The sequence below is a fragment of the Sebastes fasciatus genome, chromosome 17 (genome assembly GCF_043250625.1).
Source record: "Sebastes fasciatus isolate fSebFas1 chromosome 17, fSebFas1.pri, whole genome shotgun sequence".
Taxonomy (NCBI): Eukaryota; Metazoa; Chordata; class Actinopteri; order Perciformes; family Sebastidae; genus Sebastes; species Sebastes fasciatus.
Window position 1 is genome coordinate 14,103,623 of NC_133811.1, and position 16,003 is coordinate 14,119,625.

General features: G+C 40.4%; 2 protein-coding genes across 2 annotated transcripts; one reads left to right on the forward strand and one right to left on the reverse strand.

Annotated features, from left to right (window-relative positions):
- The first annotated feature begins 107 nt into the window (after positions 1-107).
- Positions 108-4,746, forward strand: LOC141754296 (peptidyl-prolyl cis-trans isomerase FKBP14-like). Its single transcript, XM_074613252.1, has 4 exons — positions 108-410; positions 1,385-1,536; positions 2,100-2,227; positions 3,220-4,746. Exons 1-4 carry the CDS (start codon positions 229-231, stop codon positions 3,376-3,378), a joined length of 621 nt encoding a protein of 206 aa, XP_074469353.1. The 5' UTR covers positions 108-228; the 3' UTR covers positions 3,379-4,746.
- wipf3 (WAS/WASL interacting protein family member 3) lies at positions 4,733-14,688 on the reverse strand. Its single transcript, XM_074613251.1, has 8 exons — positions 14,227-14,688; positions 11,565-11,674; positions 10,495-10,636; positions 8,604-8,765; positions 7,812-8,501; positions 6,618-6,755; positions 5,820-5,921; positions 4,733-5,720 (listed from the first exon to the last, which is right to left on the reverse strand). Exons 2-8 carry the CDS (start codon positions 11,655-11,657, stop codon positions 5,680-5,682), a joined length of 1,368 nt encoding a protein of 455 aa, XP_074469352.1. The 5' UTR covers positions 11,658-11,674; positions 14,227-14,688; the 3' UTR covers positions 4,733-5,679.
- Positions 14,689-16,003: the final 1,315 nt, after the last annotated feature.

The following is a 16,003-nucleotide window of genomic DNA, read 5'->3' on the forward strand; positions in this document are numbered from 1 at the left end:
ATAAAACACTGTACACTAATAAGGATCAGGCCTCTGTGAGAGGGATGTGTCTGTGGGCGGGGCTTCAGAGGAAAGCAACCAATCAGAGAAAGACTTCCTGCAACAACTTGTATGATGAAACGTCACTGCCACGTAGAGGACCAGCACGTCGCTGCTTGTTCTCTAAACTTGTTCTCTAAACTTTAGCTTACCTGTTCATCCTTCTTAACCTTTGAGTGTGGTGGCAGCATGCTGCTGGTCCTCTGCTCCGCTCTGCTGGTGTCTGTCGGCGGTGGGAAGCTGCCTGAAGCCGAGGTGGAGGTAGAAGTCCTGCACAGACCTTTTCTCTGTCACCGAAAGTCAAAGTACGGAGACCTGATGCTGGTGCATCATGAGGGCTACTTTGAGAACGGGACCATGTTTCACACCAGGTATGTTTCATGAAAGTTTCAAGTAGTTGCTAAAAAAGTCCTCCTACATCACTCCTGGTGCGTCCTGTACAGTTAATATAACGGACGTTACTTTTTTCTTTTACCTGCCAGGTGTCACTACTACTTGACTCCGTTCCAAAAGTGCGCGCGTGTTAAATCTCCATGGTGACGCCCCCATCTATCAGGGTCACGTGATAAAACATTTTCTAAAGGGTCAGTTCAGACAAATTATTAGAATAGACATTTCTCTCTTTCTTCTAGTGGTTTTATTTGATATGCTAAAGTTTTGAGATATGCATCCCTCAAACTAATACGACTAATACCACCAACCCATTACAATAGGTTTTTTTCACAGCAGCCCAGGATTGTGATATTACTTTTTTCCTCGTATAGTTATGACTTTATTCTCGAAATCTAAATTTATTTTTTCCTCAATATGATTTTAGTGAGAGAATGTTTTTGTGACTTGGGTGAATTTAATTAAAGAGATTTATCATTAGTAATGTCAGAAAGTTATCAGTAAGAATTCTTGATTTTTATTTTATTTTAGATTTAAGATTAATCTCCAAACTCATTGACCTGTAATAATAATACTAATAATAATAATAATTATAATTATAATAATAACAATACTCAGAAATAAATGACAAGTTTATGTCAGGAAATAATCCAATAAAAACACATGTATATTTCGTGTTGTATACCCATGTTATTTAGGGTGAAGATTTAAGCCTGGACAACATTTAATTAAAAAAAATGTTTCGGCACTGTAAAGTTAAATTCATTAAAAAGAATGATTACATCTTATTTGCATTGCATGGTTTTAAGTCAGCTCTGTAACTAAGGGTTGTTAACTCTTTTTAATTTCCCCTGTTATTACCTGTTATTGTCCCTAAAGAGGTCTTTCAGACCTTCTCACAGTACTTCCCTGTTCAGACCTTTCACTCTCCACTATGTCTGTGTATGTCCACCAGTCGAACTGAAGGTGACAAGCATGCCATGTGGTTCACGCTGGGCATCAGAGAAGTGATCAAAGGCTGGGACAAAGGCCTGCAGGACATGTGCTCTGGAGAGAGGAGGAAACTGGTCGTACCTCCAGCCCTGGCCTACGGGAAGGACGGCAAAGGTACTGTGGCTTTATGTCCATACAGTATATGCATGCAAACCTCACTGCATGCTGGTATAACATACATGGCACTGTCTTCATAAACGTGCTTGAGGTTTTACCAAATGCGTATCCTGTATATTATGCATGTATATTACTTGTGTGTCTTGTTTTAAATGGCTCTCCAGGACTCCCACGCTGAATGAAGGTTTCATTCAGCAATATTAGTCCACTTTCTCTCAACATGGAGCATGTGAACAATGCTATGCTTTGTCCTGGTAAGAACACACCACCCTAACCCATAACATCTATCTCTTCTGTGCCTTACTAACTGTTGCTATGACAACAACAACCTGAATGACTTGCTATGACTAATAATGCAACCTAAGTATGTTTGTCATTAACACTTTCAACATGTTTTTTAAACTTATTTACTCACAATTTAACTCCGAATTCACCCACCGTTTCTGCAGCACTAACTAAACCAGTTGTTTTCTTCATACTGAAGCATTCTCACAGAAACCTCAGGTGACAGCCAACCTCAGTTTTAGCTGACCTCTTGCCCTGTGGTTTTGTCTGGTCAGGTAAGATCCCACCTGAAAGCACGCTGACCTTCGTCGTCGAGGTGCTTGACATCAGAAATGGACCGAGGTCACATGAATCCTTCCAGGAGATGGACCTCAACGATGACTGGAGGCTCTCCAAGCATGAGGTACACCCATATTGCTTATTGCATATTGATGTTGTTTTTTTAACAAACCAAGATATGCAATTATCAAATGGGCAGTTCTATTTTTTAAAGCCTCTGAACACCCACACAGATGTTTTCAATTCTTCTGGCTGATTATACCTCTGCTCAGGTTGAAGGCAGTTGGAGCTGACAAGAATTTACTAATGGTGCCTTCACAGGGGGTCGTGTTTACCGTGTTCACGAGAAGAGTCCAAATGAACACCCCCCTCTTTTGGTATTTACGACCTTGTAAGTGGAAAGTTTCTGAAAGCTCCGAGTTCACGAGTTGTGACGTGTTTGTTGACGTCACAAATGGCGGAGGTCATGGAAGTTCATTTTTCGGGGGTACATAAGTGAATATATTGTAATTTTAGTCGTATATTGTTGTTCTTGGTAATTTTCTAATATGTCTGAGGAAAATGTTGATATTCCCAACAGCCTCATATTTTTCCTCTGTCATTATGCATTTGCATTTCCTGCATTATGTTACCCACTTGCTAGCTTGCTAAATCGTTAGCCTCTGTGGCTTTTATACCGAAAGTAACCTTAATAGTGCCATTGCTTAGCAGCTGTGTTCTCACGACTTAACCACTTGAGCACCAAGCATATTGTATACACGACTTCTCCTGTTGTAAACGCAAGCTCTCGAGTTTCATTTTAATGCAACCATGCTTCTCAAATCTTCATCTACCAATAAGAATGATAAAGGTGTAATTTGTCCCGCCCTAACAGGTTCAACAAAGCTAACAAGAAGATGTCACTCAGTTAGTCTATAAACGCCCACAGAGTCCTGAGAGGAGGTCTAATCAACCAGATTAGCTGAATACACTTGCTGGGTGTTCAGAGGCTGCATTGTAAGGATGTAACTGGAATTTTATTTCTTTATCTGTCTCCAGTAACACAAGAGCTTTTGTGTTTCTCATCTCAACCTGTCTCAGTCTCACTAATCATCCTGCTCTCACTCGATCCACCAGGTGAAAGAGTATCTGAGGAAAGAGTTTGAACGTCACGGCTACCCGCCCAACGACACGCTACATGAGAACATGATGGAGGACATCTTCACCAAAGAGGATGCGAACAAAGACGGCTTCATATCCTCCAGAGAGTTTACTTACAAACACGACGAACTTTAAATTCTCTCTCCCTGCCCCACGAACCAGTCAGTCGTCCAGCGTCTTCCAGATTTCATTCAGAGTTTTATTGTTGAATTATTATGAAAGTGTTTCACTTTTATAGAAGAATTGTGTTTGTCTGGTGTGTGTGACATGTAAACTCCTCCTGTGTGAAGCTGTGTGGTGAGCTTTGAGCCAACGGGTTTATTTTACTTCTTCTTTGCAATTTTGTGTGTCTACTTTTACAAAAGTCCATTCCACTCCGTCTTGCATATAACATTTTAAAGAATGTATTTATGCAATTATCAGTGTCACCAAATATCGGATAGGAAAAACAGGCATGTAGCAAATACTTGTAGTGGCAGTTCATCCAAAGTAAGTGGATAACAGTTGCCAAATTTGGCTGTGAAATTCCCCTTAATGGAAATAAAGTGTTTATTTCCTTTACAAAATGTTACTAGATCAATGTAGTTTACCTTTTGTGGGTCCATTACGAAAGGAATTGCTTTTTCTCCTGTACGGTAAACGAATCAGCCCACTTCAGAGAACAAATATCATTAAATCAGGCCTCATTTAATGCCATTTTCTAGATTTAATGACGATTGTTCTTTGAAATAGACTGATTCGTTTACCATAATCGATATGATGAGATTGTGTGTGTTTAAGTTAAGTCATGAAAATGTGAACTTTGGTATTTTAAATTTTCTATCAAGCAGTTAAACGGGTATTTCTATAGGGGCATCATCAGTTTTCAATGGTAGACATGATAACTTGACATAGCAGGAAAAGCAGGTGTGATCAGGAATGTAACCACTCTGTTTCTTTTTCTGTTAAGTGCTCCCAGTAAGCCAGCATACGCAACACTCAGGCCCTGGTAAACCTAAATGGAATGCAGCCATAATTGACGTTATTAGAGACACCTGTTTGACATGTGAGAACAACTCTGAGAAAGGTGCATTGACACATGCAGACACTGTAGTGTCAATGCTGAAATGATATATATTGTTCAGCCCTGTTCTGCAACATACAGACAATCTAATTCTTGCACATCAAAGTTTACCCTACTGTGTTTCAGACAGCTCAATTATCTAATTATGAATAATTCTCTGTACCAGCTAAAATCCAAGGAAGACTCATCTCAAAGGACAAGGTGTTATTAACTGTACTTGTTATTTTTAATAACGTGCTGGAGGCTGTTTTGTTGATATTGCAATGTTCCCACAGTGCCAATTAGAATCTGGGCCGTCCAGTTTCTATAACTTCAGGGTTATCTAATTTAAACGCATCAAGACTAAACTCAATATGCAAATACCTGTTCTGGTTAAGGCAGATTTTAATGTCGTATTTTACAACCAATATGATCATTAAAGTCAACTTTTTGAAACAAAATACTGTGGTTTATTTGGTGGTAACACTTTACACATTGAACCAGCAGGTGGCACTGTTTTGACAGGTGTTAGTGTTGGTTAATACAGGGAGAAAGGAAACACTAAACCTCATTATCTATTCATGACACCTCAGTGTAACTTAAAACACGTAGTCAGTATATTCTCTTCTACACTTTTATGGATGCGTTTATAAAAATAATGACATAAACACATGAGAGCACCATTATATGTACAAGGATTTATGAACCCTCAAGGTTAGCATATCCAAGTATTCACCTGCAAGTTTTTTCACATTGAGTTGAAGATGAGGTTTACATAGTTTCCCACTAATAAGGGAAAACCGATGACATCTTGAGAGGATTGTCCTGATCGAACGTTTTAAAAAAGGTGTAGGGAGAATATCGTTGGAGCACATTTGTACAAGGAGCTTCTTGTACAGTAGGCCACAGTTTGTTTTTATAAAAGAGCTTTACTATCTGTGTGTTCAAGAATGTTTCTAGGTCAAATGCAGACTTTAAAAGCGCTACTGCTTAAAGGGACAGATCATGACATCAAATCAAAATATTCTATTCTGTATGTAGACACTGAAATGCTTAAACCGTGTCAAGATCCATGTTAAATATAGCTGCTGGAAGACACTGTATAAACTATAAGTGTGTGTGTAGAGTCTGTATGTAACTCATGAGTATGAGTAGGGAGAGCCCTCCTCCTCACACACATTCAAAACATTCCACACTGGAAGAGGTCAGAGGTCACATAGTCAGAATAAGGCGGGACCCTGTTTGACACTCACATACACAAATACACTAGACAACAAACAACACACACTCAAAGCATGCAACCAAATAAGTCCATGACAGTTATGTTATTGTCATGAGGAGGAGGAGGAAGAGGACCGAGTCTGGTGGGATGAAGAACAGGGCGAGGCCTTGGCTCATCTGAGGTGTGTCCTAATCGCAGGTGGTTTGGGGTTCACTGTAAGAGAGAGGAAAGAGGAAGACAAACTCAATAGATGATATTGAAGAAGTCATGGGTTAAGTAGATAAATAATGAGAGTGCCGTGGTGCTACTTACCTCTGTTTTCTTTGCTGGGGTAGATCCGAGGGAAAGGCTTGAATTCTTCGGGAGGGGGGAAGTCCTCTACGGGGTGGAACTGGAACTTGGATTCAAAATTGTCTGCTGGAAGTATATGTACAGTAAAGATGCAATTAAAGGCCGCCATCGTGTCCTCATTTTCAAATAGAAGGTTATTCAAGCTCTATCTCCCTAATCGGCCTCATGTCATCTTCTCATCCCAAATAAAACCCTTCACTAGTCTCCTTCCATCTACGGTACTTTGGCTCTGTGAATTAAATTTTTTTATCCATAAAAACAGGGAATGACAGGGCTCCTATTATAATTAAATTAACAACAAGGTCGAAATGGGTAGAAGGTAGAAAAGTATATACTTAAAAACAACATAAAAGTATATTCCACAAGCAATAAAAACTGCTGTGAAAATATTTAAACTTTAAATTTATGTCATCCTTACAATTTTGTTATACTGTCTACTGCTTAGTGCATGTGGAAGGGGGCCTACAGCAGTCCATATTGTCCACATGGATGAGGATGATGAAGGAAATAAGATAATTGGTAAGAAACTTTAATTAAATCAAATTAAATTTAAAAAAAAGAAATTAAATTTAAAATATGAAATTAAATTAAAAAAATCTAATTAAATTAAAAAAATCTAATTACATGAAGAAAAAAAATTATTAAATTAAATTGTACTTCTACTCTTATTTCAGGTCACTCTGAATAAGAAAATCCACTAAAGGCCTTCTAAAATGTCAGATAAATAATGTCAGATATATAATTGTAAGATACACTCACCCAGGCTATACAGGTGTCCATTCCTGAGACTTGACGGAGGCAGGGGAGGTGGTGGAGGAGGGGGAGGAATGCGGCTGGACAGCTCGGTAGAGGGGGAACGAGCCGGGGGAGCTGGAGGAGGAGCCATCCGACCCACACCTGTTGCCATGGGTGACAAGAGCAAAAACGTCAGACATCAGTAATAAAATCTACAACATGAAAAATACATCGAAATCCAATATGATTGTTGATAGTTGTGATAACAGAGACAGCAAGGCCACATCCACACTATTTTTTCTCTGTGAAAAAAGCATTGATTTGTAAATGCTGCTAAGAAAAACACAACACATACCCTGCTGGCTTTAACAACCAGCTGTAACAACTGCCACAGTTTATAACCTATACTTGTTAGGATGTTCCAGACAAGTTCCAAACGCACAACTAACAATTACTACAAATACTTCTACTGGTGTTTTTCTCCATAAACATGTTGTTGAATCATGTGATGTAAAGAGTACTTCAGATGAAACTTTGTTGTATTTTTCTTGAGTTTAAAAAGAAAAGTCTACACCTCATCTGCAAACTGGATTTCCAGGGTTTATTCTTCTCCCGACTATTTTATAGCAGTGGTTTAAAGCAGGCTGTTGTTGCTTGCGACCCCTTAAAAGACAGTTATGTCTACCTACAACCCCTCTTGACAGTTTACTTTATGTCCATTAGTTGTGAACAGTTCCACCAAAGAGCTTTTTTTCCCAGGATTTACTTAGTTGAACAATTTCTACAGACATAGAAAACAGTATTTCACAAAAATAAAGCAAATATTAGATAAAAGTCAGGAAAAAATAAACCAATTCTTTCCTCCTATCCTTAAAGTCATCTCGCAACCCGTCAGATTTAACTTGTGATACCCTTGTAGGGTTCCCAAAAACCTCACCCTAACTCCTTTTTTAGGGTGCCTTCCTATCTAACTTGTAAATGAGATGATATAAAGAAAACCATGGTCAATCTTTCTCTTGTACATCTAATACATCATCTTCAGTTTCTTAGGTTGGCTCCATCCTTACTAGCAAATACTTAGGGCTGAACATTGTGTTTGAATATGAGTGAAAATCATCTCAATCACTCAAAACAAATATGACAGTAAGTTATTTTTTTCATCAACAGAAAGATGATTGGTGAAATAAAAGACAATTCCTCATCTTGGCGTCCACCTACCTGCACTTCTTGGCACAGCAGGCGGCCGTCGGGTGGGAGCGTTGCAGGGGTACGAGGGAGGCAGAGAGCGCATGGTCGGGGAGGGCACTGCGGCCAACTTGGGTGGTGGAGGGGGGAGGTCGGTTGGGCAGGTGGGGGTGAAACAAGCTGGGAGAGGGGGAGCAGGAGGTGGGGGAGGAGGTCCCAGTGGGCTGTCCCGCAGGATGGGGAACCTTGAAGGTTCGGGGTGGACTGGGGAGGGGGGCGGCGGGTAGAAGTACCCCGAGGAGCGGTCCCCTGCTGGTGGAGGAGGAGGAGGTGTAGAGGGCTGGGAGATGGTGGTGTGGTATGAGTGCTGGATGGGGAGCCAGGTGGGTTTGGTGATGTGGGATGGAGGAGGAGGAGGAGGACAGGAGGGGAGAGGCGGAGGCCTGTTGGCGGGTCGGTCCTGGAAGGCTTGAGGCGGGGGAGGCGGGGGAGGAGCAGAGGGAGGGGTGGGTGGAGGCGGAGGGGGAGAGGAAGCAGGGAAAGAAGGTGGGTGCTTGCTGCCGTGAGAGGGGGAGGAAGGAGCGGAGGAGGAAGGAGCGAGCGGACGGTGGATGGAGCGGAGGAGCTCCGCTGTCCTGTGAGGCTCAGAGACGCTGCTCGTGTCTGCTGGCGAGGGGGCGTTCCACAGAGGCTTCAGGGAGGCTGAGGAGCTCGACCGCGACACTTTAACAAACACACACAAGAGAGAAGTCATTGGATGGTCAATACATATATAATGTATATATAATATATAGATTTAGTAAGAGCAGGACATTTTGCATCAACCTGGGGTCTTTCCTGCTAAGTCTCTTTGTCCAATCGGCCTGAGAGCGGGGAACCCTCCAGCAAAGAGCCCACTCAGAGAGGGTCCCATGGGTGCCATCCCTCCTGATGAGCCCTGAGAAGCACCAACACTGCTGGATGCATCTCCAGCACTAGCCTTGGGATCTGGGAAACAACACATGCACACATACATTACAACTGATTCATGACAATGACATCACTGTCATGCTTTAATGTTCAAAAAACGCTATATTTTTCTCGTACCGGCTGTGCTGCAGCACCTGTCTTTAGGACCTCTTTAATCATATATTTTATCACATATTCATTAACAAATTAGTTCATTATACATAAAAGTATTGTTTTACAAGTCATGTATGAGCTCAGCAGGTTTTATAGTCAAAAGACGACATAAAGAACAAGCTTGATCAATATACTGTATGTTTAGATGGGTCCCTTTCACTGCTTGGCTATCTGTAACTGTAACTTAGAGGTTCCCTCGAGACAATAAAATATATCTTATGTTATTATTAATAATCCAGTGCAACTAATGGACTGCTGTGCTTAACCTTGGAGAAGACACCAGTGTGTTGGTTTTGTTTTGTTTTTGTTTTATTTATCTCTTTTCCTCTTATTCCGTACATGTGTATATGGGAGTTTATTTCTGATAGATCTCCTGTTGAGTGAAGTGATTCTTGTCTGTTTGTGTCACCTTGTTTCAACTTTCAATAAAATAAAGACGCAATAGTTCAGGCAGGGACATGAGTAAATTTTGCACCACCCAAATCACCCTGAGGGCCAACCACACAACTTTTCACAGAATCAGTCTGTTTCAACTGGCCTGGCTCCATATACACTACATGGAACTGTAAGCTACTATTTACTGGCCAACGGCCACATGTAAGTGAAGATAATTCCTTAAATAACCGAATGAACATATCGTTAAAATATTACAAAGATTATTGAGTTGACTCTCTTTGTTTTATTTCCAAGGGAGGTTGTGTTTTTGTCGCTTTCAGGTTGGGCAGGGAAACTCATGCAACAGCTATTTACCAGAAAGGCAACTAAATTCTGATTTGACAATTTTATTACTGGGCTCTGTAGGAAGAAAGGGGCGCTTGGAAATGGAGAAACGGTGACACAGACCTTCCATGGGAGATTCAAAATAAAGGCGTATGTTACATATATATCAATGTTTTCACTTTCCTTGTTAATTGAATTGCTATATCGATCCAGATCAATGGATCGTTACACCCCTATATGATACGCTGACATCCATATTTCAACTATCCAGCCTGATCTCAGATGTATAGAGATTATTGAGTTGACTCTCTTTGTTTTATTTCCAGGGGAGGTTGTGTTTTTGTCTCTGACATTGAGATGAACTTCTGGATGGGCAGGGAAACGAATGCAACAGAGCTATTTACCAGAGTAGCAAACAAGTACAAAGTACATTTAATGTCCTTTGCATCTAAAAGTTTAGGGGAATTTGCTTGCAAACAAACAGTCAAATGCTCACAGACTGTACATAAAACATAACATAACGATTTGCTTAAGTCTTGTAGTTTACTGTGGATACAATGTATGTCTTGTCTATGGTGATTGTCACTGTACTGTAGTAGTTTCCTATTCTGACTGCATCCTTATCTGCTGTCGGGCATTCCTTCCTGAAGTGTGAACTACACACTGTCTCTCTTTTACCCTTATACATCACACTATGGCAACCCAACACACAGACACACACCATTAAACCCCGTTCCTCTGAGCTCCACTGTGAGAATTACTCGACTTACTCGGTGACACCAGATGCACCTGAGCACCATTTAGTGTCTCAACACAGACCGAGTGCCTCCATGTGCATATAAGTAGCACGGTACAGTAAAGATGTTGCTCTTACTATCGACGTCGGGGGCACTGCTGTCGTTGACCTGTGTGACTTTCTTGAGTCTGGCTCCTTTCTGGATGTCGGCCAGCAGGGCATTCCTTCCACCTCCTCCACCTCCTCCTCCAGACTGGAGCTTAGGAGGCTCTGACGGACACTGTCACACACACAGAGACACAAAAACAGCTTTTATGTAACAGTGACCAGTGTTTTGCCCTCTATGTGTTCCTGTTCGGGACACTAAGTACAGACTATTTTGATAATCAATTAATAATTTGTGGCATTTATAAAGAATAAAACACCAAACATTAGGCTCCATTTGGTGCTTTTCTGTTTCATATTATTGTAAATTGAATATCTTTGGGTTCGGACTGGTGGTCAGACAAAGCAAGATATTTGAAGACGTCACCTGGGAGATTTTTTCATTTAATTTCTTTTTTTTTTTTTTTACTTTTTTCTGACATATTATTAACATTGAATAAAAAAAAATCAACAGATTAACCACAAACGAAAAGAATAAATAGTTGCAGCTCTGCTAAGTGTATTTTCAAGATTTTTGGTGTTATTTGATGTGATCATTTTACATAAAGAGGTGGGTGAGAACAAATGCACGGCACTATCACCATCTACTTCGCCTCAACTCTTCTGACAAACATACAAACAAAAAAAGGAAGACGGTGCAGTGAAAGCATTCAGCATTCAGAAAGCGTTAAACAAGAAAGAAGAGGAACGCATTAAACGTGAGAGAAGAGGAAGAGATCATTTCTAGTCGTGTTGATAGATTGATAGAGAGATGAGAAGCACCGGCGTGACTTCAATTTATTGATGTTGTCCTGCGGCGTGGCCTCGTTCGCTGGCAGCGGCGACTCATTTAACATGAGGACACTGAGTGCCTGCTGTAGAAACATAACACTCTGCTGCTACTGAGAGTCTGCTGTCTGCCCTACTCTGCGTGTGTGTGTGTGTGTATTACTTCAATCAATAATGCAAATAACCTACAGGTGACGGTTGACGGTCAGTGAAAAGGACACGAGGAGTGAGTGTTTGCAGTTGCATGAGAGAGAGAGAGAGTTAGAGAGTCTTACCTGTGGCAAGGGAGCGCTGGGCGGCGGTGGCGGTGGTGGAGGGGGAGCCATGGGAGGCGGAGGGGGCGGAGGGGGAGGAGGGGGGACTGGCATGCTGAGGCCTCAGATACCTGCAGAAGACAATGCACACCCTATAACTGAAACTATTCATGCACAGCAGACCACCTTCTATATCAGAAGCTGCTACTGTGTCAAGGGTCACACTCGGTGACCTCTTACCTTCTTCTCTGAACAGGAAGAGCTTTCACAGGCGTACGGCGCAAAACAGGAAGCAGCGAACGCTCCATCCTCTCTAGAGAAATCTGACACATCCCCTCCCTCCTCCACCCCCAGCTCTGTCCTCCTATTCTTCCCACAATGCCCTGTGGCTGGACTTGGGAGAGGAACAATGGAGAGTGTTGTGTGAAAAGTAATGGACCCCAACCCTTCAGTCGCTCTGCAGTGACCAAAGGCCCTCGCTGCAGTAAGCGAATGGAAAACACACTGAGGAAACTCCACAGGAAAACGTTACAGCGTGCACACACATTGTTCTTTTGGGGTTTTTTTCCAGATTATGCTGAACATGCAACAGGATGTCTTGTGGTTCAGTAGTCAAAAGAGATAAGCATCGGTGGCGAAACAGCAACTTTCCAGGAACAGCTCATCATGTCCAGGGTTATATTACGTCACCGTCTTTCAGTCTCCACATGTTGTTGGCAACTCAGCTACTAAGTGATCCACAGCGACAGCCACTGAGACCTCCGCACAACTTTCTTGACATCATAAATTCTTGACGAGCTGTCTTGCATTAACTGAAAACAGCCCGAGGTTTGTGCACATTCGGTTCTCTGTGGTATTTGCACGATCATGATCCTCCTGAGCAATTTAATAAAACACAGAACAAAACCTGTTTTTGTTGAATCTCTGTGTATCTGTCTATCTGTCTATCTCTTGTTTATGTGTGTTTGTGTGTGCAAGTCACCTCCCGTCTCTGCAACTGGCAGACTGTTCCCCCGTTGCTATTTCTATCTTCATATCTGTGTCAGGCAGCCTCCGTGACACTGCTGGTGTACAGTAGAGGTCTTTAAAGCTGGACGCTGACTAGCTGAGCTCTAGAGGAACAGGTGGGACACTGAGTGGACATGCACCTCTCACACCAGCTGTTTTGTCTTTGACCTGTAGGACGTCTTGTTCGTCCTGAAGCAGAGAAGATCTGATGACACACACACAAGCAGCTGGAAATGGCAGCTGCTGCAGCCTTAACAAGAGACTTCTAAATATTCTTCAAAGACATGCAGAAAGAGACCCAGCTGAGGCTGTCCCAACTGACCTGAAGAATCGTTATTGTATGAATGAATGAATGAATGAAGAAGGTGCAGCTATAATATACTGTTTGGGGTCTCAGAGACCCCATCTGTAAATGGTTAAATACAATGGATTTTCATGCTCTATGATTGTGTTTGGTGTGTTGACAGTACGTTTTATGCTGCACTACCCCTCCCAAATTCTAAATAAATAAATTAGATTTATACAACAGTTAATATGTCTAACAGGGAGTTACAGCTATGTAACATATTGTACTTTTGGTGGGGGTTTTTTTGTCTTTAAATGAGTTTTTGGTTAACAAAATACTATGTATTATTATTCATGCACACTCCATATAACATTTAAAACATGGGATATTTCCTTATTTGGTGTAATAGCAATAATTAATGCTCATTTCTGTATTTTGTCACCTTCATCAAATGATTATTTAACACATACAGCAGCTAAACAAATGAAGAAGTAACGCCAATGTCTCCAAAACCCAAGTGGTAATCATTCTTATATATTATGTCTATTGTTTCTTTGTTAACCTTGCACAAAAATAATTTAAAAATATATATCGGTAACTTTTGTGAAAACGAATTGCAACAATAGGTATTATTATACTGCATTATTTTGTCATTTAGTAGACAGTGAGAACATCAAAATGCATCGTATCCACTAAAACAGAAAAACCTTGAAATTGAGAGGTACATTTGATGAGCTATGCTTTTGGATAGTAATTAGACAAGATGCTTGAATAAACAGTTGTTGTTGCTTGTCTGTCTCTTATATTTACACATTTCATCTGGCAGTATTGCAGGCATAAGAATAATCACCTGTTTGATTTTTTAATTTTAAACAAAACAAATGTAACTTGCACACTTTGCAAATGTGTTATTGCACACTTTGGTTATTCTATGGTTATATTTTACATTTTACATGTTAGTTGTAATAGTCTGGTATATTTATAGTGTATTCTAATATATTCTTTATATTGTGTGTTCTATAAATATTATCTCTAGTTTTGATATGTATATTTTACACAACAATTTCCCAATTTGAGATCAATAGAGTTGGCTATATCTATCTATCTATATATGTCTCTAGTCAAATTTATTTCTATAGTACATTTAAAACAACATTAGCTGACCAAGGTGCTTTACAGACATAGGCAGAATAAAAACAGGTCAACAGAGCAGACAACAAAATCACACACATCCATAGAAAGAGACCAACAGTAAAAGACTGTTATAATGAGCATTATAAAAGGCCAATTAGTAATCACAATTCAAGTACATTCAAAAGCATTCTATCTATCTATCATATCATATCATAGCCTAAAAATTTGCATTAATAGACAGCAGCGTTGTCTTACCTTCACAAAATATCTGTAATCCACCTGTTTGCAGAGAAAGCTTCTTCAGTGAGACAGACCACAGCACACTGACCTCATAGTGCGCTCCTCGTGGAGTTATTTATAGTCCAATGAGGACACCACGTATCCGGCCCAATAACTAAACCTCGAGGAAATGTTGCCAAAAGTTCCAAAAACTTTTCATCTTCCTTCACATTGGTGTCAAGGCCGAAAAACATGCCATAGTGGTCGTGCGCAACGGTCCCTTTCTGCTTGTTTATTCCCATGAGAGCGCACTACTGCAGGAGTGAGAGGCCACACCTTTACCGCCCACCAGGACCCAACACTGGACCAATGACAGAGACAGAGAGAGAGACAGGACACTTGGATCAGTGTTGTCGTCTCAGTTCATGCTGAAGTTGCCAAGAAAACTTTCCCTCACCTTTAATTACACCTTTGCGTAAAATAAACATCATGAAAGCATGCAAACCGGTTCGGTCTGAAAAGTGAAGACGTCTGCATCTGAGACTTTTCTCTACACTCTTTTGGTTCTATTCAACTCTATTTTTTTCCTGCTGTATAATTGCACATTTTGCACCCCCTTGTGCTGAAAATATGCCATTACAAGAAGTCATCCTTATTCAAAAGGTGTGCATTCAATATCAAATTGAATTCACTGCATTTTAATTAACAAGTTCATAATTAGATATTTGTTAATTACATCTTGAAAATCATATTGATCTAATAGCCATAAATAAGGCATGAGTCATGACCCGGTTACATAAACACACACACACCTCAAACCTTCAAAAGGAATGCAGTGACACAGGCGTGCTCCTCCCTTTAAGTGACAGAGCAGTAAAGTAAAGTAAAAGTGTTTGGCACATCACACACTTAGCCTATATATACATGGCATTGATTCATTGTACAGTAATTGCCTTTTTGGAGACAATGTGATAATGGCACATTAGTCCCGCTCCTCTGCTCTTCCAGTAAAGTGATGATTAGGCTCCGACACGGCTGCCAAGAGGAGTGATAGGACTCCTGTGTACGTGGTGGCTTTTGCACTTTTAGATTTTGTTTTGAAGTGACTTTCTTGTCATCCTTGAACTGTAACATGTCTGTTTTTTCTTTGGCTTCTATCAGTGTCTGTTTTAAGACACATTTCTCAAGGGGGACAAGACAAAGTTGTCCTTGCACTGTTCACAAAAGCCATTTTATTGTGATTGAAGAGGATAATAAAGCAACATTCACACACTCATACAATCACTTGTAGCAGATTTATTTCTCATATTTTGCCTTCATTTAAGTATTCACAGGTGGTCCAAAATACAGTAGCAAACTACATCTGGATCATACTTCCTTAGCTACACGGCCATATATCTCATTCAGCTGGATATAATGACTTCTTACTTCATTATGTCATAAAAACATGCTGGATTTCATCCTTCATTCAACGTATTTTATGCATTTTTTGCTGGCAAGTGTTGTGCATCTGACTAAAAAGTTGCTCACAAGCGTTCCTTAATTTCTTCTAACTGATTTCTTTTTCACACATAATAATGAAATCATTTCACACCTTCACAAACATCCTTCTAACCCTTTAGAATCAATATTTTTTTTGTAAAATAAGCATTATCCTTCATTATCAAACATATATTATTCTTATTATAGAAATAATGTAAACATCTTATTGACATTTTCCTGGAGCATATCACACTTAATCTTGAGTATTGACAGAAAATTGCATTCAAGAATTGCGCTTTCTTAAAAGGTTGTAGGTCATTTTAGGTGTTGT